Genomic DNA, 27,697 nt, shown 5'->3' with positions numbered 1-27,697 from the left:
GCTGCTCCTCACGTTACCGCTCCCCCCGCGCCATGTCTGCCGCTCCTCGTCACGCTCCAGGACGCCGCTCCTCCCCGTGCTCCTGACGTGAGCACGCACGTCAGGCCGGCGCTACTTCAGAGGGACTGCATGTTTTTTAACTGTACCTTTTTTAAATAACTTTTTTTTTTTAATTTATATAGCCTATAACCATCTACACACCCTGACGATTCCAACGGTGTATCGGGTGTGTGGATTGGCGCTGTGGTTCCCAAGTTTACCCCCCTCAAAGGCTGAAAGTTCTTCCTTTATTATAGTAGTATAGATATAAAGACACATATTAACCTATTAGTCACTCCTATGGCAGGCCAGGCTGAAGAAGGCTGATAGCCAGAAACCGGTCCTTGGATGCTTGATTCGGGTCTAGGAAAGACATGGCTTGGTAGTTTGGGCTGGACTGTTCCCATGAGGCACAGGGTCAAGGCTGATTTGCATATAGCCATTGTCTGACCTAGGGTGGTGTGGAGTGCAAAAAAACGATGGATTTAGGCCCAGATCTTTGTACTGGGGTGAATGTAAGACATTGTTCTGCATTCTGTCCATGAACTGTGTTTTTTGCAATTGACAATCCTGAAGGCAGAGTGCTTGGTTTTGTGTGAGAGGGTGCCCTAGCATGAGCTGAGCCCCTCTGCTGCTTTCGGAACCATCTCCTTATGGCTCTTCTATGATACAGCCATACCATATACTCTTAAGTGCATTATAATCCTCGCAGTAAATGTAAACTTTGGTTTGGCTTTATCAAAACATGTCGTGTAAAGTGTCAAACACTTTGGAATACAACCCCCGCCGCCAGAGCGGCGGGGGTAGCATTCTACCTTTCTAGAGGGAGAAGACATGTAGTTACTGGTAAACCCGGTTAAAGTTAAACAGAGCCCCAGCATCGACAAATGGATGCTGCTGCCACAGACACGAGTCTGCCCTCCTGCTGCTGGACAAAACTATGGCAGGGGAGGCCTGGACAATAGGTTTCCTGTCTAGGGAGGTGCTGGCACCTCCCCAGACAGGCTTTAGTGGATTGGGGCAGGGTGGGTTGCATTCAGTGAATGCTTTTCAGACAGTGCCTGGGGCACACAAGGTGATCCATGCATTTCCCAGTTCAAACAGGTTGCTGTGGCGCTCAGTCCCAGCTCTGGCGTGAAACTAGACAAAGGGGAAGGGTTCTAACCACCCCCTCCCCAGGTCCACCCATAGGAGGGACCTTAGAGTTAGTCCAACCCCTAAACTTACTGTAAGTATAGAAACCCAGTCCCTAGGACTTTAGATTACCCTGGACGAAACTCTGCAACATATATCTTGGACCTTTGACATTCCATTTCGACTGGAAGACAGAAGAAATCTCCCTTGTGGTCAAGGAGTGACCACCCTGTTCAAACAGGCACTAACTGCATCTTTGATGGTCTGCATTTTCGAGGCTCCCGCCCGATCCCGAAGAATCTGCGACCCAGGACACAGACTTCCAGACATCTCTGATGCTGACCTGCACTCCCAGCAAAGCTGATACCTGTAGCAGACACGAGAGACGTAGGACCGGAACTCCTGGACATCCTGCTACTTTTCAACTGCACCTACTTCCTGAGGTATCCTGAAGTTGTGCATTGGGGTATTTGAAGCCTCTGCCTTCTGCACCTTTTGCACTGAAGCTCAGAGGCCTACACTCCACGAGTGTCCCATGGGCCCGCTTTATGCATTTCCGCTCAAGGCCCCTTTGCAGTTCCTAGTCCGTTGGCTAGCGAGCCACCACGAAGGGCCATCTTTGATTTAGTGAGCTTTCCTGGTTGCTCCAGACATGCTCCCACTCCTCTCCAAGAGGAGTCCCTCAGACCTTGTTGGTCTGCACCGAAGCCAATCTTGTCATCTTGCATGGGTTGCTGTTGTCAAGGCTTGTTGGGTCGACTCCTGATTCCGACACTGCAGTCAACTAGATCCTTCGTGGGACAGCTCAAATCCAGCTACTTGTCGTCGTCGGCCTCCTGGTCCTCGTGGCTGAAGAGTCAAGCTTCACCTCTTTCACCTGAAATCACCCGACATCGACTAGGATCTTCTCCTCGCCATCCTGGTCACTGGCTAGTGACCCTGACTCTGTCTCCTCTGGTTTCAGGTTCTTCACATCTCCGATCCACCCTTGGATGTACCCAGACACTTTTCCTCTGGTTTCAGGTTCTTCACGTCTCCGATCCACCCTTGGATCCACCCAGACACTTTTCCTCTGGTCGCCTGCAGCATTTCTTCGCAGCTCTCCATAGGAATCGACGACTAAACCCGACACCTAAGCACCCGGCTTCCCTGGACGAGGTAACACAAGTACTCCGGTGCTCCCATGGGTCTTGACTCTCGAAGTGTCCTAGTCTAAAAGGGTTCCATCGTAGTTCACCTAGAAGTGCCCTTAATCTTTCAAATTGTAACTTGTTCGTTCTCCATAGAAAGTCAATGGTGATCCGCGGCTGTGTTTAGACACTGCACTCGTCCCCAGTGGGCCTCCTGCATTCTAACCTTAGGTGGTTATAGCGGTTCTACAGGCCCTAGGCCTGTATGCCCCTAGGGCATAACATATACTGTGCAACTTATTGTATGCTAATTAAGTTCCTTGTATTGTACTTTTACCTCCGACCTCATAAAGAGCCCAGAGGGGTTGTATTTAGAATAAATACATATATATTTGATACATACCTTGTGTGGTATGCTTTTATTGGATCATTCAAGAGATTATAATTGGTAAAACAACTAGCTTAACTCACCTGAAGGCTGCTCTCCACAGCTACCACTAGGATAGCTTTCTATAAGGTTGACTTTACAACCTACCAACAATAAGGGTTGTTTGGACTGGTGCAAGGTGCCCACTAGACTAGTGGACATCATATACCAGGCCAACTTCTCACAGGCTGCATCATAAAGTGCCAGTTGGTTTACTTTCCGACCACCTAATCAAGATGAGATATAAGAAATGGGCAGTCGAAAAGTAAACCGGCCGGTCATTACGGCTGACTTCCGACGGGCTCTCGAGCCCATCCGCCAGATGGCAGCCGGCCTGTAATTTCAAGGGCCGGTCTTTTCAACATGGAAACCATGTCGAAAGCATGTTTGGGAGCCCCCAGCAAGGCCTCCTTTGATGCACGGTCTCTAGTTGGAGGCAGAGGGGGCATCTGTGTTGCACCCCTGTTGATCCCTGCAAGGGGTGCAGGGTGCAGGGATGAACCACACTTTCAATTTCACTATCTGAGCATGCATTACAGACGATTTACAGCCAGAATGCATGCTCCCATAGTCTTATATAGGCACGCGACATAACAGTGTTCAATCGCATCCTAATGAGGCAGTTTGGACCGCCAAAATCGATATCAGCCCTAAGTATTAGTATTATAGAGGCTGTACTTCTCGTATGAGCAGAAGCAACACCGAAAGGGAGAACACTGCATGTGGCGGAACTTTATAGCCTATTAAAATGTTTTTGAAGTTCTATATTCTTCAATTGTTGCTGCTGTGAGTTGGCAATAAAGGAGATTGCATAATGTAAGCTTCCGGGTTATGCCATAAAATCTAACTCAATCAGTTCAAAAGCTTTCGAGCTTTAGTCGCAACTGCCAATGACGACCATTTGCTGAAGACTCGACCATGCAGTTGCAACTGTTATCATCGAGCATCTTTGTGCAACTGCCCTTGAAGCCCACACTGTCAATGACAAGTGGCACGATGGAGACCTGACAAACTGATTAACTCTATAAGTCATTGGCTTCAATGAGGATGCCCTATAGCTCCGTACAATTATAGCTTGAGCTATAGGAACGGGTACTCCGAGCACACCACCACCAAGTACGTATAGCAGGGCAGAGGAATGTGCGGTCTGAAAAATATAGTTTTTGCCTGGGTGAACTCCTTGAGGCAAAAGTCACTGAACTGATACATATTAGTCAGTGGGGTACCCCAGAGTCGATGCTTGATTAATACCTATGTTCATACAGGGGACTAAAGTATATAGAACTCTTATAGAGAGTAGAGGCTACCAGAGGCCCGCTGCGCTATTCTGGGGATCGTACAGTGCAAACGTGTAATTGTACCTTTATTGAACTGGGTGGTATTTTTTGTTGTGACCTTAGGATATTTTTTTCTTACTAAAGATAAGTATTAGGCTAGACATAATATTATTGTGTCTGTTGATGAACTGTTGGGTTCTGAGTGCCTGCCGCGCCTTCTGCCTCTGTCAGAAGATTTTGACTCCTCGACCTTGCTATCCTGGGAGTCAAGGGCAGAAAGGGATATCCGTGGCCTGATTCATAGCCACTGTAGGACAGACCTCAGGACACCAGAGGCAAACAACCTCAACCAACATGTCCATCAGCCCCTCTCGGACGTTCGTCCCTCCTGCCTCTGATCGTGGTCTGGCTGTGCTCAACCCTGAGCCTCATGTCCAGGGCTAGGATCTGGTGCACAGGGTTTTACAGCAATTAACGGGCGCTCAGCTGTCAATACTATCAAGGGTATAGCGACAAGTGAGGTAACAACCACTAAAGAATGAAGAGTGCACATTAGGAGAAACACTTCATGAAAAGTGTAGGAGGGTTTATCAGATACCATGAAAGGTTTATGGCAATGACACCCTTGTTAAATGTAAATCTACAGACACCCCCTGTTGAATACTTAAATATCACAACCAATGGCAGTGTTAGAGTGTTGATAAATGTGCACCATTGTTGAAGGGGCTTCCATGTTACAGGCCTGCCCTTTCTCCCATCCTGAGGCAGAGCTAGGTGCACTAGATATCCTGGGACATTGCAGTCAGCTATGGCCTATCCCTGTAAGAAAGGTCTAATGAAGCCATAAAAACTGACACGTCAAACTATGGCCGATTAATAAGACTGTTGCAGGAAAATCTTACAATGATGATTGAGCAAAACAGAGGATATCCAAGCTCAGAGGCTGAAGCTGAGCTGTGCCCATTTCATTTCTAGAATTAGAAATGCATATGTCCTGAAGAAAGGAATGTAAATGTCCCCAAACCTGCTAAGTTTAGAGGGCATTTGGTTTAGATGAACTATTCTTGTGTTAAACCTCACGTACACAATGTAGCAGCTTCCATGCTTGTTTTATTACTGATCACATCCAAAGAATTTTGTGGGTTTGCTTATTGATCTGCACATCTATTGACATACTAAGTCTAGGTGTTGATTTTCAATCGTACTACTAAGGGGTGCTCATATGATGTTGTAATACCCACCCACCAGGGTATTTTTATCTCTAGGACTGCAATGTCTAGAACAATGATCAACCACAGTACATCAGAGCACACCCGATCATTATATCTATGATCCAACAAGATAGTGAGCCAAAAAATGGTGGAGATTCTTCCACAAAATGCGTTCCAATTGTCCTTGTCAAGTGTCCTTTCAATAAAGTTTCAAGCACAATCCTGAATCAGGTCTTTTCCATTTGACTTTTATTTCCAATTTTCCAAACACACGAAGAACAACAGCAGCCGACACGCGTTTCGCCCACTGGGGTTTTTCAAGGCCCTGAATTGAATATTCATCGTTTTATTTCCATTGCCAGCGAATGTTCAGCTGAAAGTCACGACTACAAACACAGACAGAAAAGACACAGACACAGAATGGACGTATCAAGGTCCGAAAACGCACACAAGCTTTTAAGAATGGTTGCGATTCTCAGGATCAGGAGTTAGTTTCCAAAACAATTGCACAGTTTGAAACATTTTTTCGCTGCTCTACTACGGGCCAAACGTCACTTGCTACTGTTTCTGCAATAACTTAACACGGAAGCCTCCCTTCAAAAAGCCAGGCCAGCATTGATTGGCAACGGAAATCGCACAATAAATATTCAAATCAGAGCCTTAAAAAAGCTCAGTGGGCGAAACGCGCGTTGGCTGCTGTTGTATTTCGTGTGTTTGGAAAATTAGAAATTAAAGTTAAACTGAAAAGACCTGATTCAGGATTGTGTTTGAAACTTTATTGAAAGGACACTTGACAAGGACAATTGGAACGCATCTTGTGGCTGAATCTCCACCATTTTTTGTCTCACTATCTTGTTGGATCATAGATATAATGAACGGGTGTGCTCTGATGTACTGTGATTGATCATTGTTTTTTACTTAGATGAACTCTCTTGGATGTTCTGTGGTTTGTTGATGTATACACAATACCATAGCATGATTACACTGATAAAACCTTTGTTTAGGAAGGGGCTTACACCAGGCTTGCTCAGTCTGATGGATGTATAGATCATTACTGATCCCTGCATACACAACCCACAGAGTTACACACCCACACAGAACCACACATACATTTCCAGACTCACACACAAACCTTGTACAAACTCACAGGTGGATATCTTCAGTCCATGCATGCACAGACTCACAGCACAGAGGCACACATCCATGCATATATATATACTCCCACACAGATGCATATAAAGTCACACAGATGTATAACTCCAGATCCATGCATACACAGTCCCAGAGGTACATATTCATACAAATGCACACATTAATGTGCACACTCAAACACAAACCTTGTAAAGACTCACAGATGGATATCTTCAGTCCATGCAGGCACAGAATTACACATCCATACATATATATATATACTCACACAAAGATGCATATAAAATCTCATGGTTGTGTAACTCCAGACGTATGCATATATCACACCTTGTGATACGCAAACTCATAGAAGCATCCACATACGCAAGTACAAACCCACAGACTAAAGCATGCACAACTCTCAACCACACATGCACATAGACACACGCATGTATTTGCATACTCTGTGTCTCAAAACCTATATATGCATAGGCACACACACACAAGCACTAATCCAAGCCCAAAAAACAGACAGATATAGAGATGCTCAGACATGCATGCACTCCATCAGATAACTCCAGGGCCATCCATACTTGAACAAATACTTAGACACGTGTCTAAGTGTGAACATGCACGCACACACACATGCACGCACGCACAGACACACACACACACACACAGGCACGTACTCACAGTCATATAATGCCACACCTGTGCACATACTCTAACACACACAGTGTGAGCATGTAAGTACTACCTTAGTATCAGAGGAGTAATTCTTGATTTTATTACTTTTTTTAGGATGAACCCTTGGCCGAATGCATTCCCAATATCCAAGTGCAGTGCCTCCTGTCAGTATATTCATTTGCTGGGGATCATGACACAGTTTGTAGGGTGACTCATCAGCCTCTGTGTTCTTGAACTCTAAGAGATCACAAAAAGACATGGGAAGGGACATACACAGACACACAGAGACACAGGACTCACTGCAGCCACTCACCCTCATGGTTTGATACTGTTCTTCTTCCTTGATTTTAGACTCCTGAAAATATTTGTCCTCATTCTTCAGAAGACGCAGCCACTCTTGAAGTTTTACCTGCAGAGATGAAAGTGCAAGAAATAAGTGTAGATATATGGAGTGCAGTCTTTTTTTTATTATTAATACATTTTATTGACTTTAACACTACATAGCGGGCGGTGCTCGAAGCATACATTTTGGATACAGTTTATATGAGATGGTACCAATTATATTCAAACAACATTGCCTGTGAACATACATGTTCAATAACTAAACTTGGCACAGGTTACTATATGTTTCACTATCAGTAAAATGTTCAGGTGTACATGTTTAGATGACAGAGCGACTCATCTTACCTAAATATTGGTCCAGTTTGATTTGATTGCCTCGTTTAGGGAGGGTCTGATGGGAGGCAAGTCTTTACTGCGGTATGTTGCCCAGTGAGACCATATTTTTGTGGACAACCCACGCCTGATACACTCCGATTTCAGCCTCCATGCATTTGTCCGCTGCCTTTCTCCACCCACCCATTGATGGAGGGGAGGTACCCTTCCATGTTTCAATGCCCCGCTTGGCAACTGTGAGGCCCAAAAATAGTAGATGTTGTTTATTGCGATTCCCCCCAATCCCTTCGGTGCTGTGAATCAAGAAAAGCTTGGGATCGAATGGAAGACGCCAGTACAGGACCCGACCCAGGCATGCCAAAATGGTTACATTGCCCCACAGCACCAGACCGTGTGTAGGAAGGTCCCCTCCGATTCTCCGCATCTGAGACATATGGGGGACTGGATAACGCCCATCCTCCAGACGGGGGAGCGGGTGTAGTATGCTCACTGGAGGTATTTAACAGGGATTATGCTGTAACATGTGGTTATAGTGGCAACTCGTGACTAGCTAGAGCCTCAGTCCAGGCATAGTCTGTAAGGTCGGGGATGTCGGCTTCCCACGCATCTCGGGTTTTTTGTACTGTGGTTTGGATATGGGTAGTCCGTGTCTGGTAGATTTGCCAGATCTTATGCGTGCCAAGATCCCCCATTAGTAAACGTCTAGGGTGTGAAATTCTGGTAGACCTCCAGTGAACAGATTAGGGGAGTCAGGGCGTGTCTCAGCTGCAGATACTTGTAAAACTGTGTCCAGTGTAAGTGGAATTCTATCTGCAGTTGCTGAAACGATTTGAGAGTGGGTCCCAGCAGAATGTCACTCAGGGTAGAGATTCCAATGAGGTCCCAGGCTCGGAAGCATGGAAGTCCGTTAACAGGTCGCAGGTAGGTACTCTGCCACAGAGGGGCTGTCTGCATCAGGCGCCCGTCCCAGCCCATTTTATTCATGATATAACGCCAGAGCTGGATGACAGTTCTGCAGGTGGGGGTTGAGTGGCCAAGGTTTTTACGACTGTGGAGGAGGCTCAAGGGGGGGGGGGGTACCCTTTATTGCATGTCACTCCACAGCAAATGCTGGATCGGTGAATGAGCTGTACCGCCACTCGTTGATATTCAACAGATGAGATACCACATAGTAGACATATATATCGGCCACCGCAATCCCGCCACAGTACGTCGACTGGGTGAAGATTCGTAGCGCAACACGGACGATGCCCCCTCCCCATAGGAAATTGTTAAGGAGTGCATTAACCTGGGCGAACCACGTGTGTGGATTGATATTATGTGCCAAAGATATCGTGGGACAAGGCGAGATGAAGACCCCAGGATATTTGAAGCCCTTGGTTGCGTGAGAGAACTGTGAAGCCCAGGAGACGCGCCCATGGTGACCGCAAACTGGAAATAACACTGACTTCACTGGATTGTCTCCAAGGCTGGAGGTCTCCCCAAACACCCAAAGTATCGGGAAAATCCGGGATTGGTTGAAAATAATAATACCTTGTCTGCATACAGCGCAATACTGTCGGACTGGTCTTGTGACCATTCATACCCACAAATTAATGGGTCCCGCTGCACCCCTGTAGCTAAGGGCTCTATGGCGAGCACAAATAGCAATGAATGCAGGGGGCAACCCTGCCTGAAACCCCGACGTATTGGGAAGGGTGCGGACCGGATGCCTGATACCCGCACAGAGGCTGAGAGCTCTGTGTGTAATAATGGTATGCAAGACAAAAAGCGTAGGCCACAGTTGAGAGATCAGAGGAGCTGAAAAAAATATGTCCAACTCCGGGAACTCAGGGAATCAAACGCCTTATCTATATCAGCCAAAAGAATGGCCGCAGGGCAGCCCAGCTCCAGGGCCTTCACAATGGCATTGTGAACCTGCCTAATATTGTGCTGGGTAGACCGGTGCAGCATGAAGCTGGCCTGGTCGGGGTGGATCAGTTGGTGGATACACGTGTGGAGGCGGTCAGCAAGGACCTTACCCATCAGTTTGGGTTCAAATTTAGGAGGAGAATGGGGTGGTAAGAAGATGGATCTTCTGGGGGTTGGCCTGGTTTAAGGAACACCACTATCTCGGCATGGCATCAATCAGGAAGTAAGATGTGCTGCTCCAGAGCCTCATGGAGTGCATTCAAAAGATGTGGCTGAGCTGCGCCATGTGTTACTAGGCAGTCACTAAGGAAGCCATTGGGGCCAGGCGTGCGACTGGCGTGCATGTTGGATAAAGCTGCACAGAGTTCCTCTGTGGTAATGGGGGCATCTAGCTGGTCGCGCAGGTGGTCTGGAAGATTTTTGGGTGATCTCTAATGTAATGTAATGCGTTTTTATATATCGCTGCTATCGCCCTACGGGGATCCTGGCGCTCAGACAAGAGATGTAACAGCTATAACTGCGGCTCAAGGTTGATAACAGATAGGCTAGCTCCTAGGAAACAGTAAGGTCTTCAAGCCCTTTCTGAAGTCCAGCAGGCAGTCGGATTCTGTGGCAGCCCGTTCCATAGTTGTCCAGCTGCCACACTAAAGGCCCTGCCACCCATTCTGGACCGTTTAAATCTGGGAACCAAAATGAGGCCGGTGTTTGCGGACCGTAGATATCTAGGGGGCTCATACCAATTACATTTATTCTGTAGAGGTAGTGGTCCATGTCCATGAACCGCCCTAAAAACGATGCATAGTGACTTGAAGCTAATTCGTTCTTTTATTGGTAACCAATGGAGATCCCTCAGTGCCAAAGTTGTGGAGGAACTCCATGGTCTATTCAAAGCCACCTTAGCTGCTGCTGACTGCACCCTTTGCAGCCCTTGAATAATATACTGAGGTGCCCCCAAGTACAGGGAATTGCAGCAATCCAACCTGCTTAACACGATACTCCTCACTACCATGGCTCGAGAGTCTTCTGGTAGTAACGGGAGGGTCTTTCACAGCATACGGATTAGCGCAAAGCCGACTTGAATGGTTTTATTAGCCTGCAACACCATTTGAAGATTGGCGTCTATTTGCACTCCGAGGTTTCGTACAGTATTAGCCGGGCTTAGAGGGACTATTAATATGCCGACTCGATGGAGGTCGAATGATCATGCTCTTCGACCAGAGCTTGCGCCATATTAATTGTCCAATCTGGCCCACTTCTTATCTAGTCTATATGTGTTCGCAGCCCTTTCTCCTTCCTGTTGAGCACCTACACTAGGAGTGAAAAGGACCACATAATGATCAGTCCATATTTGGGGTAGGATGTCCAGCCTCATTGGCAAATACTAAGTCTAATATATGCCCCCCATGAGGAGTGCTCTGATGTACCAACTGTTGCATATTTAAATTCGCACAGGTCTGTTGTAAGTCTCTCTGGTGTTTCCCCAAATTCCCATTCTCCCAGAGATTAAGGTCCCCCAGTATAATTAATCTAGCATGAGTCTGGGCAAGATTCGTAATAGTCTCATAAAAATGCTGATAGTGTGTAGCTTGTCCCGGAGGCCTATAACACACTACTCCTGAGAATAAATTTACCTTAGTTCCCTGTATAGTGAATCCCAAGAGTTTGATTCCTCTTATTTCATCTAGAACTAAGGGAATGCAATTCCATTTCTCCTTGAAGATCATCCCCACACTTCCACCTCTGCCCATCACTCTGGGGTTATGTAATGATTTATAACCAGGTGGACACGCCAGGCCTAGTTCAAATGAGGAATTATCATTGGTCCAAGTGTCTTTTAAAAACATCATGTCGAGATATAAATCTTCTACCACACAAGATATCTCAGAGTAGTGTTTGATAAGTGATCTGCAGTTAATTAGGCCACAGCTTAAATGCTTGCCATTAACTGTTAACATATTCAGCGGCGTAATCTCCCGGTTGTCTATGGCCAGCAATTCTTCACGCGAGTAGGGTATCCGCCGTTGGTGAGATGTAGTTCCCCAAGTACTGGAATTTTGGGCAGCATGACCGGCCCTAGGCGCGATCAGGTCGCGGACGGGCACAGAAGGGCTTGCCTCGGGCGCGCCATCGGCGCGTACGCTGCGCGCTTGCATTGGCTGTTTTAAATAGGCCGTCTAGTGCAGCTCGTCAGCAACTAGACCGTCAACCAAGATGGCTGCCCAAACTACCCTCTCTATGGCCCTAAGATCAAAGGTGATAGTCCGCAAGCAGCGTGTGGTTTTAAATTTTTATTGTGCAAGTAAGTGGCATTATTTACAATAAAAACATAATCCCCTAAATACAATTTTATTAAAAAGTATACCTAGCGCGAACCCTGTGCTATTCACAGCGCGACTATTTGATGCTCGGTCTGTTGGAAATTCCCCTATTGTCACGCGTGATACGAGCTCCTTCTGCTCGTATAAGAAGGCATAGTTGGACCTTGGACGACTGTGTCAGGGTGAAGGACTCTGCCCGCGTTTCGCAGTGCCGGCACCGAGGCGTGGGACATCGCCACCTGACACAAACGATGAAGCATTTTGTTTGATTTGTCACCCCATTGATAAATCATATGTTGGGTCGCTAACCAGATCTCATGCATCTCATTAGTGAGATGCTGATGGATTTGTTGTACTTGGAGGAGGCTGCGTTGCGGTATTGGGCCTGAGGTCTCTGCAGCTTTGGATTTTCTAGGTCTACTATTTGTGCAAGGCGCTTGCGTTTTTCCCTGCACTAAAGTTGATGTCCACCCCGGGAACAGTGGGTTTAAGGGCTTTCTACAGTATGACACTGGAGGGGGCAGTGCCCAAATTGGACAATAGATAGTCTGTAATTGCCTGTCAGAGAACGTATTGGTAACCCGGGTCGCCGAGGTGCCAGGGTGACAAGCATCATCCGAAGGGGGGGTTTGTTTGCCCAATGTGGAGTCTAAGTAGATCCGGGGGTGGTTGGAGAGGCCTCTGGGTAAGGATAGACATGTGAGGCCCTATGTATGTGGCTGCATGGTAAGAAGACGTAGTCAAATCTTGATAGGGAGTAATGTACTGCTGAAAGGAACGTGGCGGGCATTTCACCCAGTTGTGGTGGTAGCTGGTGGAGTTTGGATTCTCCCGATTGGTGCCTATGTCCTGACTCACGTCGGCGGTCCAAGGTTGACGTGGCTTCAGTGCAGTTGACGCCCAGTATTATTAGGCCATCCGGGAGTTCTCCCCACAGTGGTGCGATTTTGTCAATGAAAGTGTGTCCTAAAGGGGGAGGGGCGTAAACGCTGCCTATGGTTATTGTTTTGCTGTATAATGTACCTGTCGCTATAGTGTATTGTTCCCCTGGATCTGACCAGAGTTTGGACAGAGTGAAAGGGATACTGCAGTGCACCAGAATGGCCGTTCCGCGACAGCCGCCTGTGAACCCTGAGTGATCTACTGTGTCATAACCAAACCGGGCAAGACATGGGGCTTTATTGCCTTGTAGATGGGTCTCTTTCAGTAGGAGTATAGCCGCTTCCCAGCGATTGGCTTGCTGAAGGACAGTGCTTCTCTTTATTTTATTGAGCATCCCTCTAATGTTCCACATTATAAAGTTCAAACCCCCCAGGCAGGGAATTACTTGTGTGCGCGGTCATCTGTCATCTAGGGAGGTTCCCAGCTAGGATGAGCGGGTGAAAATTTACTGGGTTCCCTGTGCCTATGTGTGAACTAAAATAACTCAAGGCCAGGAAATCTAAACATCCCCGCCACCCAGCCCCCACCCCAATACCTCCACCAACAAGGAGTATCTGTTGAGGGCCCAACAGGGGTTGCCAGGGTACCTCTGCCAATAGAATCCAAACTTCCGACAAAACTTAAACATAATTGTTCAGGGGGTGTTAGTGGCTCCAGGCCCCCAAGCCATATTTGCTCTCTAAGTGAGCCATAGTCTTCGGGGTGATAAATATCCTCAGTCAAAGCCATGGGCAGAAGAGGCAGGAGCATTCCCACTGTATTCATGACTCGTTGCCCTGTGTCTGGGAGCGCCAGTTAGACCTCGACCAGTGCCGCCTTTTGGAGTTCGATTCAGAAAAGGGGGTGGTTATTGCACAGAGAATCTGAATTAAACAGAACACTCATACCCAGTCAACAGATCAGGGCTTGATCCATCACCGTTTTTTAGCTCACTGCACCATCCCAGCTCAGAACCTGACTACATGCAAATTAGTCTGTACCTGGCCCATTGCATCATGGGAACAGGGCAGACCAAACTACCAAGCCAATTCTTTTACTGGAAAGGAAACAAGCTTCCGGGGACCAGTTTCTGACATTACAGCCGTCTTCGGCCCGGCTTGCTTGAATCCTGATGGTGCAGTGAGCAAGGGACTCATGTCTGAGCATACCCTTCCACGCTTATGGTGGACAAAACGATTCAGAAAAGGGGGGTGGTGATGGACAGAGTACCTGAATTAAGCAGAACACTCCTGCCCAGTCAACAGATCAGGGCTTGATCCATCACTGTTTTTTAGCTCACTGTACCATCCCAGCTCAGAACCTGGCTACATGCAAATTAGTCTGTCCCTGGCCCATTGCATCATGGGAACAGGTCTGCCCTGTTCCCATGATGCAATGGGCCAGGGACAGACTAATTTGCATGTAGCCAGGTTCTGAGCTGGGATGGTACAGTGAGCTAAAAAACAGTGATGGATCAAGCCCTGATCTGTTGACTGGGCAGGAGTGTTCTGCTTAATTCAGGTACTCTGTCCATCACCACCCCCCTTTTCTGAATCGTTTTGTCCACCATAAGCGTGGAAGGGTATGCTCAGACATGAGTCCCTTGCTCACTGCACCATCAGGATTCAAGCAAGCCGGGCCGAAGACGGCTGTAATGTCAGAAACCGGTCCCCGGAAGCTTGTTTCCTTTCCAGTAAAAGAATTGGCTTGGTAGTTTGGTCTGCCCTGTTCCCATAATGCAATGGGCCAGGTACAGACTAATTTGCATGTAGTCCGGTTCTGAGCTGGGATGGTGCAGTGAGCTAAAAAACGGTGATGGATCAAGCCCTGATCTGTTGACTGGGCAGGAGTGTTCTGCTTAATTCAGATACTCTGTCCATCACCACCCCCCTTTTCTGAATAGCCTTTTGGAGTTGACCCTCTTCGGACGATTCCTATGTGTACCCTGCGAGGAGTTAGACTCCAGAGGCGGCGGGGTGTGTACTTTAGATGTACTGTCTCGCCGGCATAAGTTAAGATTGCTTCCAGCGTATCAAAGAAGAGAGATTTAGAATTATATGTTATTCTCATTCAGGCTGGGTACAACAGCATATACTGCACATTGAGTTCTCTAAGTCTGCGTTTGAAGGCTGTAAATGACTGGCGCTGCTGCAGCCGGCGGGTGTAGTGTGGGAAGATCATTATGTTCTGCGAATTGTAGAGCAGTTTATCCCTGTGGGTTCTTGCATATTGAAGGATGGTGTCCGGGTCTACATAATTCAGCAGCATGGCAATTAATGGCCTGGGCGTTCCCCCGGAGGGGGTTTCCTAGTCCATGCCCTGTGGGCTATCTCCACCACGAAACAGGAGGATAAGGAGTCTTTAGGCAGGAGGGATCTCAACCACTGCGAGAGAAAGCGTTCCATGGAGGAGCCCTTGCACCCCTACGGAAAGCCATTGAAGTGCAGGTTATTGCATAAGGAGTGGCCCTCTGCATCTTCAAAGCCGGACGTCACCTTTTTTGCAGGGTTGCAACTGTGTCCTCCACCGTCGAAAGCATGGGTTTCCACCTATAGAAAGGCGGAGTGCAGTGTGAACTGCAGTTTGTGCTGGTATTCCTACTGCTCAGCTAAAAATTCTACCCGAGCTGAAGCTCGCACTCGTGAACTTACCGTTTGGGATCGCAAACTTACCGTTCGCGATCGCAAGTGGGGAAAAAACTCCACTGCACATCACGAAGCGGAGTTTTCTGCACTCCGTGAGCTCCACGGAGTGCAGAGTGCAGAAAACTCTGCAAACACTGCGAATGGAGCGAAGTTCACCGCCCAGGCCTAGATGCGATCCACAGCCTTTCTATAATCTTGAAGCAGAAAGGAGGCTCCCAAACCCACAGCACTGATCTTTGTGTCTAGGGTATCGCGGACCAGAGTGCTCGCGGCCAGCAAAGTGGCGCTGTCGGAAAGAGGGCTCTTGATGTCTGTGTTGCTTGCACCACCAGGGGCTGTTGCAAACTGGTCCAGGGTGCTTTGCTTGGAGGTGGGGCCCGCTGGTTTATCCTTGGCCATGATGAAAAAGGGGAGGTGGGGAGGAGGAGCCATAGTACAGTGTCTACCCTGCTCCTGATTGTATTTCCTTCAGTTGAGGATTCTGGCAGGTATCTCCGCTAGTCGACCTGCCACCTAGGTGCCCCGTTGTCCCTCCAGGATGTTGTGGAGCTGGGCCCACAGTCTTCAAGTGAGAGTGGCCCACTCCACCAGCCCTCGATGGGGTAGTTCAGTATCCACTCCAGGAAGGCCACCACGCGACATCAGGGGAGATCTCCAGTAGGCCCGGTTCCTCGGGGTGGGGGGGTAAAAGTATAAGCTCCGTACCACTGGCCTACTTGCTGCATTCCATGTGTTCAGTGGGAGAAGTTGGCCCCGTCCGGCAGCCCAGTGGAATAGTGGCACATCTCCTCAGCAGGCCCTTTATGTGAAGGGCCACCTCTGCTATACCATCAGCCAGGCCGCGAAACCCTCAGCACAGGCCCAGAGGTCATCGGTCTGCTAGAGCGTCGTCTTCCAGGCCGCTCGAGCCCCAGACAGTGGGTCCCAATGCCTGCCTCCACTGCTGTGTCTTGGTCCTCTTGAGCCCCACGACCCACCTAGCAGGATGGTAGGAGCAGGCGGGTCCGAGCCCCCCTACTGGCTCAGCCCAGACCATAAGCAGGTCTCTTCTCAAGGCCCTCAGGCCCAGCCAGCCACGAAGATGCGTCAACAGGGTCGGCCCGGGCACAGTCAGTGTCACAGTCTGCTTCGGCGCGCCTGGGTCGATGGGAATCCCTGGGGTGGCACACGGCCCCGCGGGGCACACCCACTGCTCAAGGTGCCCGCAGGGCCCCTTTGAGCTGCACAGGGTCTACCTCGAGGACGCTGCACTACCTCTCGTATCTGAGGCCCTTTGATGTGGGTGAGTCTTCTGTGTGGGGGCCAATGGCTATGCCCCAGCCATCAGGGGCCCCAACTGCCTGGTGCACCGCCGCACGACACACATGAGGGCCTCCACGAGCCCCGCAGGGCCTTCAAGATCTCCCAGGCACCCGCAACCAGGACCCAGATCTGGCTCCAGCCGCGATAGCCCCGGCACCTGAGTCGACGTGGGAAGCAGTAACCCTGGGTGTAGTTTGCGTAGTAATGTTACGCATAGTTACGCAAAGTGCTAGTTTGCATAGTAGCGCTATGGGTAGTTACGCGAAGTACACTTCGTACTACGCACGCTACGTGTAGCTACGCGAACTGCGTAGTGCGGTAGGGAAATGCTGTTTGCACTAATTGCACAGAGCCAGATGCTTGTCCGCACTTTGCAATCATTGCAAACGGCATCTTGAACAGTGCAAGCAGTCGTTTTCTGCAGCTCAAGTAAATTTGTACTCGAGCTGCAGCTTTCTCAACGCGGACTGGTAGTATCTCATTGCGAGTGGTCGCGAGCATACGTGACCACTCGCAATGAGGAACCTGACCTCCCCGCATTGAGAATCTCGCCGGGAGGTGTATTTTCCACACTCGTGATCGGCAACTTGATGTTGCTGATTGCGAACGAGGAAATAGTCTCTCCGGGATGTTGATTTTGCTCGCTCGCAGTTGCCAACTTGACGTTGAGGACCGCGAGCAAGCAAAGAATGCCCGCTAGTTTCGAGCTATAGCATTACAAATGCTTGTTTAACTTTTTCCACTTTGCACAGGATCAGGGATTCTTTGCAGCGTGTTTAGAATACATTGGCAAAGTAAATAGGTCACAAAGCGAGACCTATTGACTTTGCCAATGCTTATTAAGTAATGCGTCTAGTAATATAGACGTTTTATTGATTTTAAAGATGTGGTTACAATCATGAACACCACCATCGAGTTACAGCTGCTCCCTAACCAAAACCGGGGACTGAAACATTGGACATGACGCATGAATTGCACCAGCAGCTGTTTCCAGAAGGACTTTTCCACAATTATGGAATTATTTTGCAATTGTGAAATGCATTCACTCAATTCCTAATTGTCCTATCCAAGCCTCTTCCCCCCTTATAATGTTTGGGATCCGAGTGGCAGAGCCTTCTGAGTGCCCAGGAATGGACCTGAGCCTCTTTATAGCTATAAGGCGAGAGCCGAGGGCCACATTCATGGAACATGTGAAATAGATACAGGAACTAAATGGCAGATATCGATTATCTTTAAGCATTTGCATTTAGTGTTAAAAAATGGATAAGTGTTATTTGCCTGTAAACTGGCCCCGTTGTGTGTCTGTTTCAACGCCCGGTGGTAATTATCAACGGGGGTGGGGCCCAGCCCAGTTATACCACTGTCTGCAAAACAAAGAAAACATCGAGGGGCAGTGAAGGGGCAGAGTCTTTGGATGAATTGAGGGGCAGTGGGAGAGGAAGGGGCAGAGTCTTTGGATGAATTGAGGGGCAGTGGGAGAGGAAGGGGCAGTCTCTATGGATGAATTGAGGGGCAGTGGGAGAAGAAGGGGCAGAGTCTTTGGATGAATTGAGGGGCAGTGGGAGAGGAAGGGGCAGAGTTTTTGGATGAATTGAGGGGCAGTGGGAGAGGAAGGGACAGAGTCTTTGGGTGAATTGAGGGGCAGTGGGAGAAGAAGGGGCAGAGTCTTTGGATGAATTGAGGGGCAGTGAAGGGGCAGAGTCTTTGGATGAATTGAGGGGCAGTGGGAGAAGAAGGGGCAGAGTCTTTGGATGAATTGAGGGGCAGTGGGAGAGGAAGGGACATAGTCTTTGGATGAATTGAGGGGCAGTGGGAGAGGAAGGGGCAGAGTCTGGATGAATTGAGGGGCAGTGAAGGTGCAGAGTCTTTGGATGAATTGAGGGGCAGTGAAGGGGCAGAGTCTTTGGATGAATTGAGGGGCAATGAAGGGGCAAAGTCTTTGGATGAATTGAGGGGCAGTGGGAGAGGAAGGGGCAGACTCTTTGTATGAATTGAGGGGCAGTGAAGGGGCAGAGTCTTTGGATGAATTGAGGGGCAGTGGGAGAGAAAGGGGCAGAGTCTTTGGATGAATTGAGGGGCAGTGGGAGAGAAAGGGGCAGAGTCTTTGGATGAATTGAGGGGCAGTGGGAGAGGAAGGGGCAGATTCTTTGGGTGAATTGAGGGGCAGTGAAGGGGCAGAGTCTTTGCATGAATTGAGGGGCAGTGAAGGGGCAGGGTCTTTGGATGAATTGAGGGGCAGTGGGAGAAGAAGGGGCAGAGTCTTTGGATGAATTGAGGGGCAGTGAAGGTGCAGAGTCTTTGGTGAATTGAGGGGCAGTGAAGGGGCAGAGTCTTTGGATGAATTGAGGGGCAATGAAGGGGCAGAGTCTTTGGATGAATTGAGGGGCAGTGAAGGTGCAGAGTCTTTGGGTGAATTGAGGGGCAGTGAAGGGGCAGAGTCTTTGGATGAATTGAGGGGCAGTGGGAGAGAAAGGGGCAGAGTCTTTGGATGAATTGAGGGGCAGTGGGAGAGGAAGGGGCAGAGTCTTTGGATGAATTGAGGGGCAGTGGGAGAGGAAGGGACAGAGTCTTTGGATTAATTGAGGGGCAGTGGGAGAAGAAGGGGCAGAGTCTTTGGATGAATTGAGGGGCAGTGGGAGAGGAAGGGGCAGAGTCTTTGGATGAATTGAGGGGCAGTGGGAGAGGAAGGGACAGAGTCTTTGGATTAATTGAGGGGCAGTGGGAGAGGAAGGGGCAGAGTCTTTGGATGAATTGAGGGGCAGTGGGAGAGGAAGGGACATAGTCTTTGGATGAATTGAGGGGCAGTGGGAGAGGAAGGGGCAGAGTCTGGATGAATTGAGGGGCAGTGGGAGAGGAAGGGACAGAGTCTTTGGATTAATTGAGGGGCTTTGGGAGAAGAAGGGGCAGAGTCTTTGGATGAATTGAGGGGCAGTGGGAGAGGAAGGGACAGAGTCTTTGGATGAATTGAGGGGCAGTGGGAGAGGAAGGACAGAGTATTTGGATGAATTGAGGGGCAGTGGGAGAGGAAGGGACAGAGTCTCCAATGCATGGAGGGGAGGTAGGGAAAGACAGGACAAAATGTAAATGAAAATAAAAATAAAAATCACGCAGGTGGGTGTGGGGGGGGTTCTTAGCGGGGATCGAACTCCCAAATCTCGAAAGGACAAACGGTACGTGCAAACCTCTGAGCTATTGTCAGACACAGTGACTGTAAAGCAACAAGCGTTGACAAGAAGCGCCTGCGTGGTATAGGGCGAGACCTAATTAACAAGCATTTGCAATGCAATAGGTCTCGCATTGATGCGAGTTTGAGCTATTGACATTGCAAATAACAATGCCTTTTATTTCGGTTTTCTTTTTAAAAACATAAATAAAAGGCATTACTATTTACAATGTCAATAGCTCAGACTTGTGTCAATGCGAGACCTATTGCATTGCAAATGCTTGTTTTCATTGGAGCCTAAATGAGCGTCTTAATCTGTAGCTGCACATTTAATCTGACCTAATTTCAATTACTCCTGAGCATTTCAGGCTTTTTGTTTCTTTGGCCCCTCACACTTTTACTCGTGCTGCATTTTCACACCTGACAACTGCATTTTGCTTTGTAACTAGTTCCAAGGAAGGAGCAACAGCAACATAAGAAGAGGGACAGTGACGTCAAAGAGGGAGGCTGAGACGAGGGGCGAGAACAAAGGAGAGGACCCGCTCCCTCTGGAGGTTTGAGGTTCAGCAGAGGAGAGGACAAGGGGAGGAACATAGAGGGTGCGCTGCGATCCAAGGGAGAGCTTGAGACCAGGGAATAGTGGATCGAGCAGATTGCAGAGATAAAAAAAGCATTTACAATGCAATAGGTATCGCATTTGTGAAAGTTTGAGCTTTTGGTTTGTCATTGTAAATGATAATGCCATTTATTTAGGTGTTTGTTTTTTAAAACAGATTAAAAAGGCATTATCATGAACAATGCCAATAGCTTAAACTTTTGAAAACGCGAGACCTACTGCAGGCAGGGCGCGGAGTGTGGTACCTGGTGTGAGTCCTCATGCGACAGTCACAGGCTGGCGCCCGCATAGCAGACGAGTGTGGCTCTGGGTGTGAGTCCTGGTGAGACAGAGTCACAGGCTGGCGCAGGCAGAGCGCTGAGTGTGGACCGGGTGTGAGTCCTTGTGCGACAGTCACAGGCCCACTGCAGGCAGAGCGCCGAGTGTGGTACCTGGTGTGAGTCCTTGTGAGACAGAGTCACAGGCCCTGTGCAGGCAGAGCGCTGAGTGTGGACCAGTTGTGAGTCCTTGTGAGACAGAGTCACAGGCCCTGCGCAGGCAGAGCGCTGAGTGTGGACCGGGTGTGAGTCCTTGTGCGACAGTCACAGACTGGCGCAGGCAGAGCGCCGAGTGTGGACCAGGTGTGAGTCCTTGTGCGACACAGTCACAGGCCCGGCATATGGAGGTCTCCAATATGAAACGAAGAACTAGCCTTGTTCATTTTAACTCAACAACCTCTGACCTTAGACAAATAACAGGTCAATGAGTGTTCCGTTAAAGTTTGAACTGTCAGCAAGCTATCCGTTAATCGTTAATGTAATTTATTCCATTGTATACAATTTACCATCTCTCACTTTACAGTGACTTGCATCTTTATTAGGCTGATTCTACTAAGAAGTTTGCAATAATTAGCAAAGACCTTATTAAGGAAAAATAAATGTTTGAATGTCACCACTGCTTGTTTCCCAACGTTTTGAACAGTTTACTTAAATATTGTAAACACTGGTTAGCGAAATGTGAACATCTCCCTGCCTCTAGGTGGAAAGCAGCCTTCTACCCAAAATTCACCCTGCATGTGTTTTACATAATGTATACACACTCACCAGTAGACCTTTGGGGGCATTCTGTTCCTACGCGAGCGAGCAACTTACCAGGCGACTGTGTGTGTGGTTCCCCGCCGCCGCAGGCAAACGCGGCCGCCGAGTGGGAACTACACTACCCAAGATCCTCTGGGACGTCGACTTCCTGTTCCCCAGACTTCCGCGCCCGGAGGCGCTTAAATTCCAGCTGCCCCTCCGGTGGAGCGGGTCTCACCAGTAGACCTTTGGGGGATTCTGTTCCTACGCGAGCGAGCAACTTACCAGGCGACTGTGTGTGTGGTTCCCCGCCGCCGCAGGCAAACGCGGCCGCCGAGTGGGAACTACACTACCCAGGATCCTCTGGGACGTCGACTTCCTGTTCCCCGGACTTCCGCGCCCGGAGGCGCTTAAATTCCAGCTACCCCTCCCGCGTTGCGGGAGCGCGCGGGGCCGCGCCGGGCTAAGCCCGGGCAAAGGGCGGGCCCTCTGTGGCCCTCAGAGGCACGTGGAGGACGGGACGGGACGGGGCCACCTCCCTAACGTTTCCACCATAAGGTTCTTTTCTAATCCTGGCCTATATGTCTGAGCTGTCACTTTCATCTTAGGGACCGCTGATACTGCCAACACTGTTGCTTATTGTGGTTGGGACTATCTGCTTGCTGATTCCAACTATCTTGCCCCGTGTATCGTGTGGTAATCCACTTTCCATTCTAGCTCATTGTTGTTTTGCATTTGCCCTGTTTTCACTGTTTTGTTGAAATAGACTGTAGCCTACATTGTGTTTGGACTAGTGTATGCTACTTCCATTATGTCTCCAAGGGGCAGTCGTAGTAAAACTGCTGCTGCAGGGGGCGGATCAGTAATTGGCCCTATTGACAATTTTATAACTAAGGCCAACGATGCCATAAACCAGGGCATTTCCCTTTTAGAACGTAGGGTCTCACAAGATCTGGCCCACGCTAAACGTTCCTCCCTTGGCCTTATTGCCACTGCCACTACACCTGCACAGGCTATGCCCAACAATATTAGACCTTTACTAAACGTATGTGCTGATATCCACACCATCCCAAGTGAGGTAAATCTCTCAGCCTCTATTCCTTTGATAGATTCTGACACAGATATTAGTATGGATCTAGAGAAAACCCCAGATTTGCTTATTAATCCCACTCCTGAAGCAATATCTGTTGATAACACAAGACAATTGAGAGGCAGACGTGAGGGTGCCATTCAAAAACAAAAATTATATGCACCAAAGCCCCGATCTACAAAGGTTAGGAAATATGGTCAGTCAAAAAGAAAGACTGGGAAAAGTACCAATTCTGGCCTTAACCAAAATGCGAGCAGGGCTACGGAAATCACTCAGGGGGATGAAAGAGAAATGGATCAGCAGGGTGGAACAACAGATACCAATAATACAACTAATGAAAATACTGATAATGCACATGACCGCATGTTGGAAAGGTTGGGGGAATTACTAAGTATTTATTTATCTCCCATTGAAAGTAGGCTTACTCGGATAGAAAAACAAATAGCTGAACTGAGTATCCCTATTAAGAATTTTTTGAAAGAAGGTTCCGTAAAGAGTGCAAATAATCATAGTACCATCAAAACAGTAGGCACCAAATCTAATACTTCTCAAGCACCAATCATAAACACAAATAACGCACACAAAGTCCCATCTGTTACATTGGTTAATTCAAATGGTCCAACCATTAGTCAGCAAACAACTACACCGCATACCAACAATGTAGCCTTAGACAAAAGGAAGGACCACAACACTAATACTAACACCAAACCACCAAATGGGACTACCACAGGCCAACCTGCAAACCCCATAAGTAGTTCTACCATGGCCCAACCTACACAAAAAACAGTTAGGCAAGTTCCTGCTCGCATTAATCTTCCACCGGAATGTGGCGCATATGTATTGGTGTTAGTAAATGTTACCAAATTAAGGAAGGATCAGGACGAAACTCCCACATCTCTTAAAAACAAAACCTTACACTGGTTAATTGCAAACTGCAATTACCCTATAGATGGTGCAAGGGAGATTATTAACACCGAGCGAGTGGGCTGGATAGGCCCACTCAGGAAAAAGTTTGAGAGTGACTGCGTTACCATAAGCTTTAGAAGACCTCAATGGGCAGAGAAAACACTTGCCAGCGCCCCGTCACCTTCGCCCTGGGAATTCAACACCACACTCCTTCCATTAGGATACTTTTACAGACACCTGATACCCCCCGAACAAGCCACGGTGAATTACCCCACAATTCCTTTTCAAGATTTGAACTTTGGAGCAAGGATTAAATCACCACTTTTCATTCAGAATCAGAATCCCAATGCCACTCACATTAACAGCCGTAACTGGCATCATCAACCCTCAATGTCAATTCCAACTCCCAACCCTCCGCATTACTTTCAAGCTCCAATCATGCATCAATACAATTATAGAGATAGGCCCTACCCAGTCCCTGATCCTTATCAGTTTACACCGACAACTGAAGTCAGGTCAATGTATAACATCCCTACTCACAACCGGTTCGAGTATTTATCCAATTTAGATGAACAGGATTGACTGGGTACATTGGCCAATAATGAAATGCGTAGCCATGTTGAAGCTTGTCATTTAGAGGGTCTCACAATTCCAGCCGCAGTGTGCCAGGACCAGAATGGTTCTACAGAAATTACATTGTCTGACAGTATTTTGCCCACTTCTTATGAACTAGTCCATCATGACAACGGGAATACTGGGAGCAGACTTGATAAACATGGAACTATTTATGGTTTATCAATATTAAGCTGGAACGTTGCAGGACTGGAATCCAAGTTGTCGGACCCTGCGTGGATTGAGGTAATAAATGATGTGGACATACTTATGTTTCAAGAAACTTGGGCTGTTGGAAATCTGTACATTGCTTCAGCCTAACGTCACCAAAACCTAGCTTCGGTCGAGCAGTGGGAGGCCTTTTTATGGGGATTAGAATTCTGGCAGGTGGTACAATTAGAGATTTACAGCCCGATAACCTTGCTAACCCTAATATTCAAATTTGTGAATATAAACCAAAGTCAAAGACCACGATTTATTTAATCAATTTTTACAACAACGATTTTTATGGTGTACCGAACAAACATTTTGTGGCATTAACTAAGGTTTTAAATATGATTGATTGTTTTTCATCAGTAGATACTAAGACTGGTATTCTAATAGGGGGTGATTTCAATGTGAAACTCACAGAGAACTATGGATCTACTGATTCTATTTACCCTGATGATCGCAGGGGATTGGAACGGACCAGAATACTATCCGATTTTGATCTTGCTGATGCCATGCGAGTAGGGTATAATATGAATTTCCCTTATGCCCCCACGTTTAATGGCAGGGATAGTAGTTCCATTATCGATTATGTATTTACATCACCACCGCTAACAGACTGTATAGCTAAAACTTCGGTGGTGCAAACATCCTTTAGCGATCACAATCCATTGTTGGTGATTTTAAATTTTGTACCTAGTCCAATTTTTATGAATCTTAATGGGGCAAGGGATATTACACCCTCAATTGATGGCCTTCGCTTAAAAGGGAGGGGAATTGATTGTGGGCCCATTATAGATACTGTTTTGGAGACATACCCACACTTGCTAAAATCGTGCTTGTCCCCCAGTGGAAACTTTGACTTTGACTTTGACTTTAATGGCAAATTGATTGCAGATTTTGAAGTTTTATGCTCAACCATTAAAACCCTCCTGTCAGTCCCACTTCCCAATGAACATAAAGAGCCACGGTGGTTTGACTCATCTTGCTCCTCAGCCAACAGAGAATTAAGAAAGGTGCTCTCTGCTAAACCAAGGTGCAAAGTTGCTGTTCGAGCTGCCAGGAAAAATTATAAAGATAAAATATCGGAAAGGAAGGCTAACTTGCCCTCCGACCACTGGGAAAAGTTGGTAATTAGCGCCAACTTGGGTGGCAGCGGCCCATTTTGGTCGGCTGTCAGGAGAACGAGGGAAATGGGCAAAGAGCTTACACAAATTAGCTGCAATATAACAAGTGCAGTATGGGAGAGCCATTTCTCCAAAATCTATGCAGCCCCCTCGGATGAGCATTCGCTCCCTAATTCAGGTCAATTGGAGGGTCTACAGATTTTGGATCATGAAGTCAGGAAAGCCATAAAAGAGAGTTTAGGTAATAAGGCACCCGGTCCAGACGGTCTTCCTATCGATATTATCAAACATAATGTCGATTTATGGACACCAATACTCCTTAATATTTTTAATAGTCTCCCAAAAGTAGCCATGCCTGCTACCTGGGCTACCAGTATCATTGTCCCTATTTATAAAAAGGGAGACAGATCAGATCCAGCAAATTATCGTCCTATTTTCCTTTTGGATAACACTTTAAAAGTATTAGGACGTATAATTTACAATAGGGTATTGGAATGGGCGGCTGATACTGACTTTTTAGACAGTGGAGCAATGTTTAAATTTGAAATTGATAATTGATAAATATTGCATTTGCTCGCTTATCCCCTGCCTACCTAGCTTTTATGGATCTTTCATCCGCTTTTGATCTTGTGAATAGATCCAAGCTTTGGTCAATTCTCTCATCCAATGGCCTTGATGTCACTCTCGTTAGATTTTTAGCCTATCTCCATACTGACCTGAAAGCACGGGTACGTATTGGGATGGGTGGAGAGGTCTCGGGAGTTATTGAGATAGGGAGGGGGTGAGACAGGGGTGCGTTTTAGCACCCCTGTTGTTTATTATTTATATTAATGGTCTGTCTAATTGTTTGAAAAAAGCCACCCCTGATGTCCCAACGATTTTAGGCAATCCCTTACCTGTGCTTTTATATGCAGACGATGCGGTGCTTATGGCAGGCACTCCTAATGCTCTTCGTTTGCTTGTACATAGTTTTGTAAATTTTATGGAGGGATTGGACTTGAAGGTACATTTTAAAAAGTCTTTTATTATGTCCTGTGGGCCGGGCAAAAGGAAACTTAGCACAATTCGAATTGGCACAGAAATTAGAATCTGTTCCTAAATTTCCTTATTTGGGGTTGGTTTTCGCTGCGAACAGCTCGTGGAGCGGGCATTTGGCCCACGCCAGGAGTAAGTTCTCGAAAGCCAACAATTCTGTTCTGAGTCTCCCTCGCCCAAAGAAAATTGGTGCCACAAAGGCTATTTTAAAGATTTTTAAATTACAGTGTTCACCTGTCGCCACGTATGGAGCAGAAGTATGGGGGTCGGATAGCAGCATCTGTATTCAAAGAGAGGAAAACCATTTTTGTAGAAAAGTGCTGGGCCCACCGATTTCCTCATCTGATTTTATTTGTCACAATGAACTTAACCTCCCCTACATAAGTGATTTTATCAGAGCAAGACCAGCTCTCTTCTGGATTAGAATCTGGAGGAATGATGCCGCTGTCCTCACACAAAACATTATTAAGGACTGCCTAAATTGTGAACATGGCATGAAGATTCCTTGGTTTACAGAAGTTTTTAAATCGCTTAATGAAATTGATAGAGGTACTTTGTTCACCGACCCAATGACAATTGAACTGAAGGACAAAGTTGAGGTACAAAATGCACTTTATAGAAATGGTCGCATAGGAAGAGAATCCCAGAAATCAAGGGTCATGAAATATATAGGAAATGGTCTTTGCATGCAAATTCTGCCGCCCTACCTTTCCCTCCCTATGTCAAACTGGGAGCGATCTCTATTGTTCCGTTTAAGGGCAGGAACTGTGAAATTTCTGCTGTCTTTTCCTATGGGGTATCGACACAGTGCCGACCTCACTCCATGTCCTTGTGATGGTGTGAGCACACAAGATGACCTGCACTTTCTATTTTTCTGTAAATTTTACTTGAGATTTATTAAATGGCTTTTAACTCCGTATTTTAGAAAACACAGACCTCTCACACTTAAAGAATCTTACATGTTGTTGCTTACCTTGGATACTGTTGAACTGACCTTCCGCACTAGCACTTTTTTAAGATTAGCCGTACGAGCACGGTAGACAATGGAAAATCCCTGAAATCAGAAACTAGTCATAATGAT

General features: G+C 47.5%; 1 protein-coding gene across 1 annotated transcript in view; it reads right to left on the bottom strand.

The window, feature by feature from the left end:
* LOC147727870 (E3 ubiquitin-protein ligase TRIM39-like) overlaps positions 1-27,697 on the bottom strand; it is a 199,933-nt gene that overhangs the window by 137,699 nt on the left and 34,537 nt on the right. The window contains exon 2 of the mRNA XM_086963191.1: positions 7,347-7,442. Coding sequence (XP_086819317.1) covers positions 7,347-7,442 — 96 coding nt within the window. The remainder of the gene's footprint in view (positions 1-7,346; positions 7,443-27,697) is intronic.

This window comes from Lissotriton vulgaris, chromosome 3_1 (assembly GCF_964263255.1).
Source record: "Lissotriton vulgaris chromosome 3_1, aLisVul1.2, whole genome shotgun sequence".
NCBI classification, from domain to species: Eukaryota; Metazoa; Chordata; class Amphibia; order Caudata; family Salamandridae; genus Lissotriton; species Lissotriton vulgaris.
The sequence above is the reverse complement of the archived record's forward strand: the minus strand, read 5'-3'. Positions and strand labels throughout refer to the sequence as shown.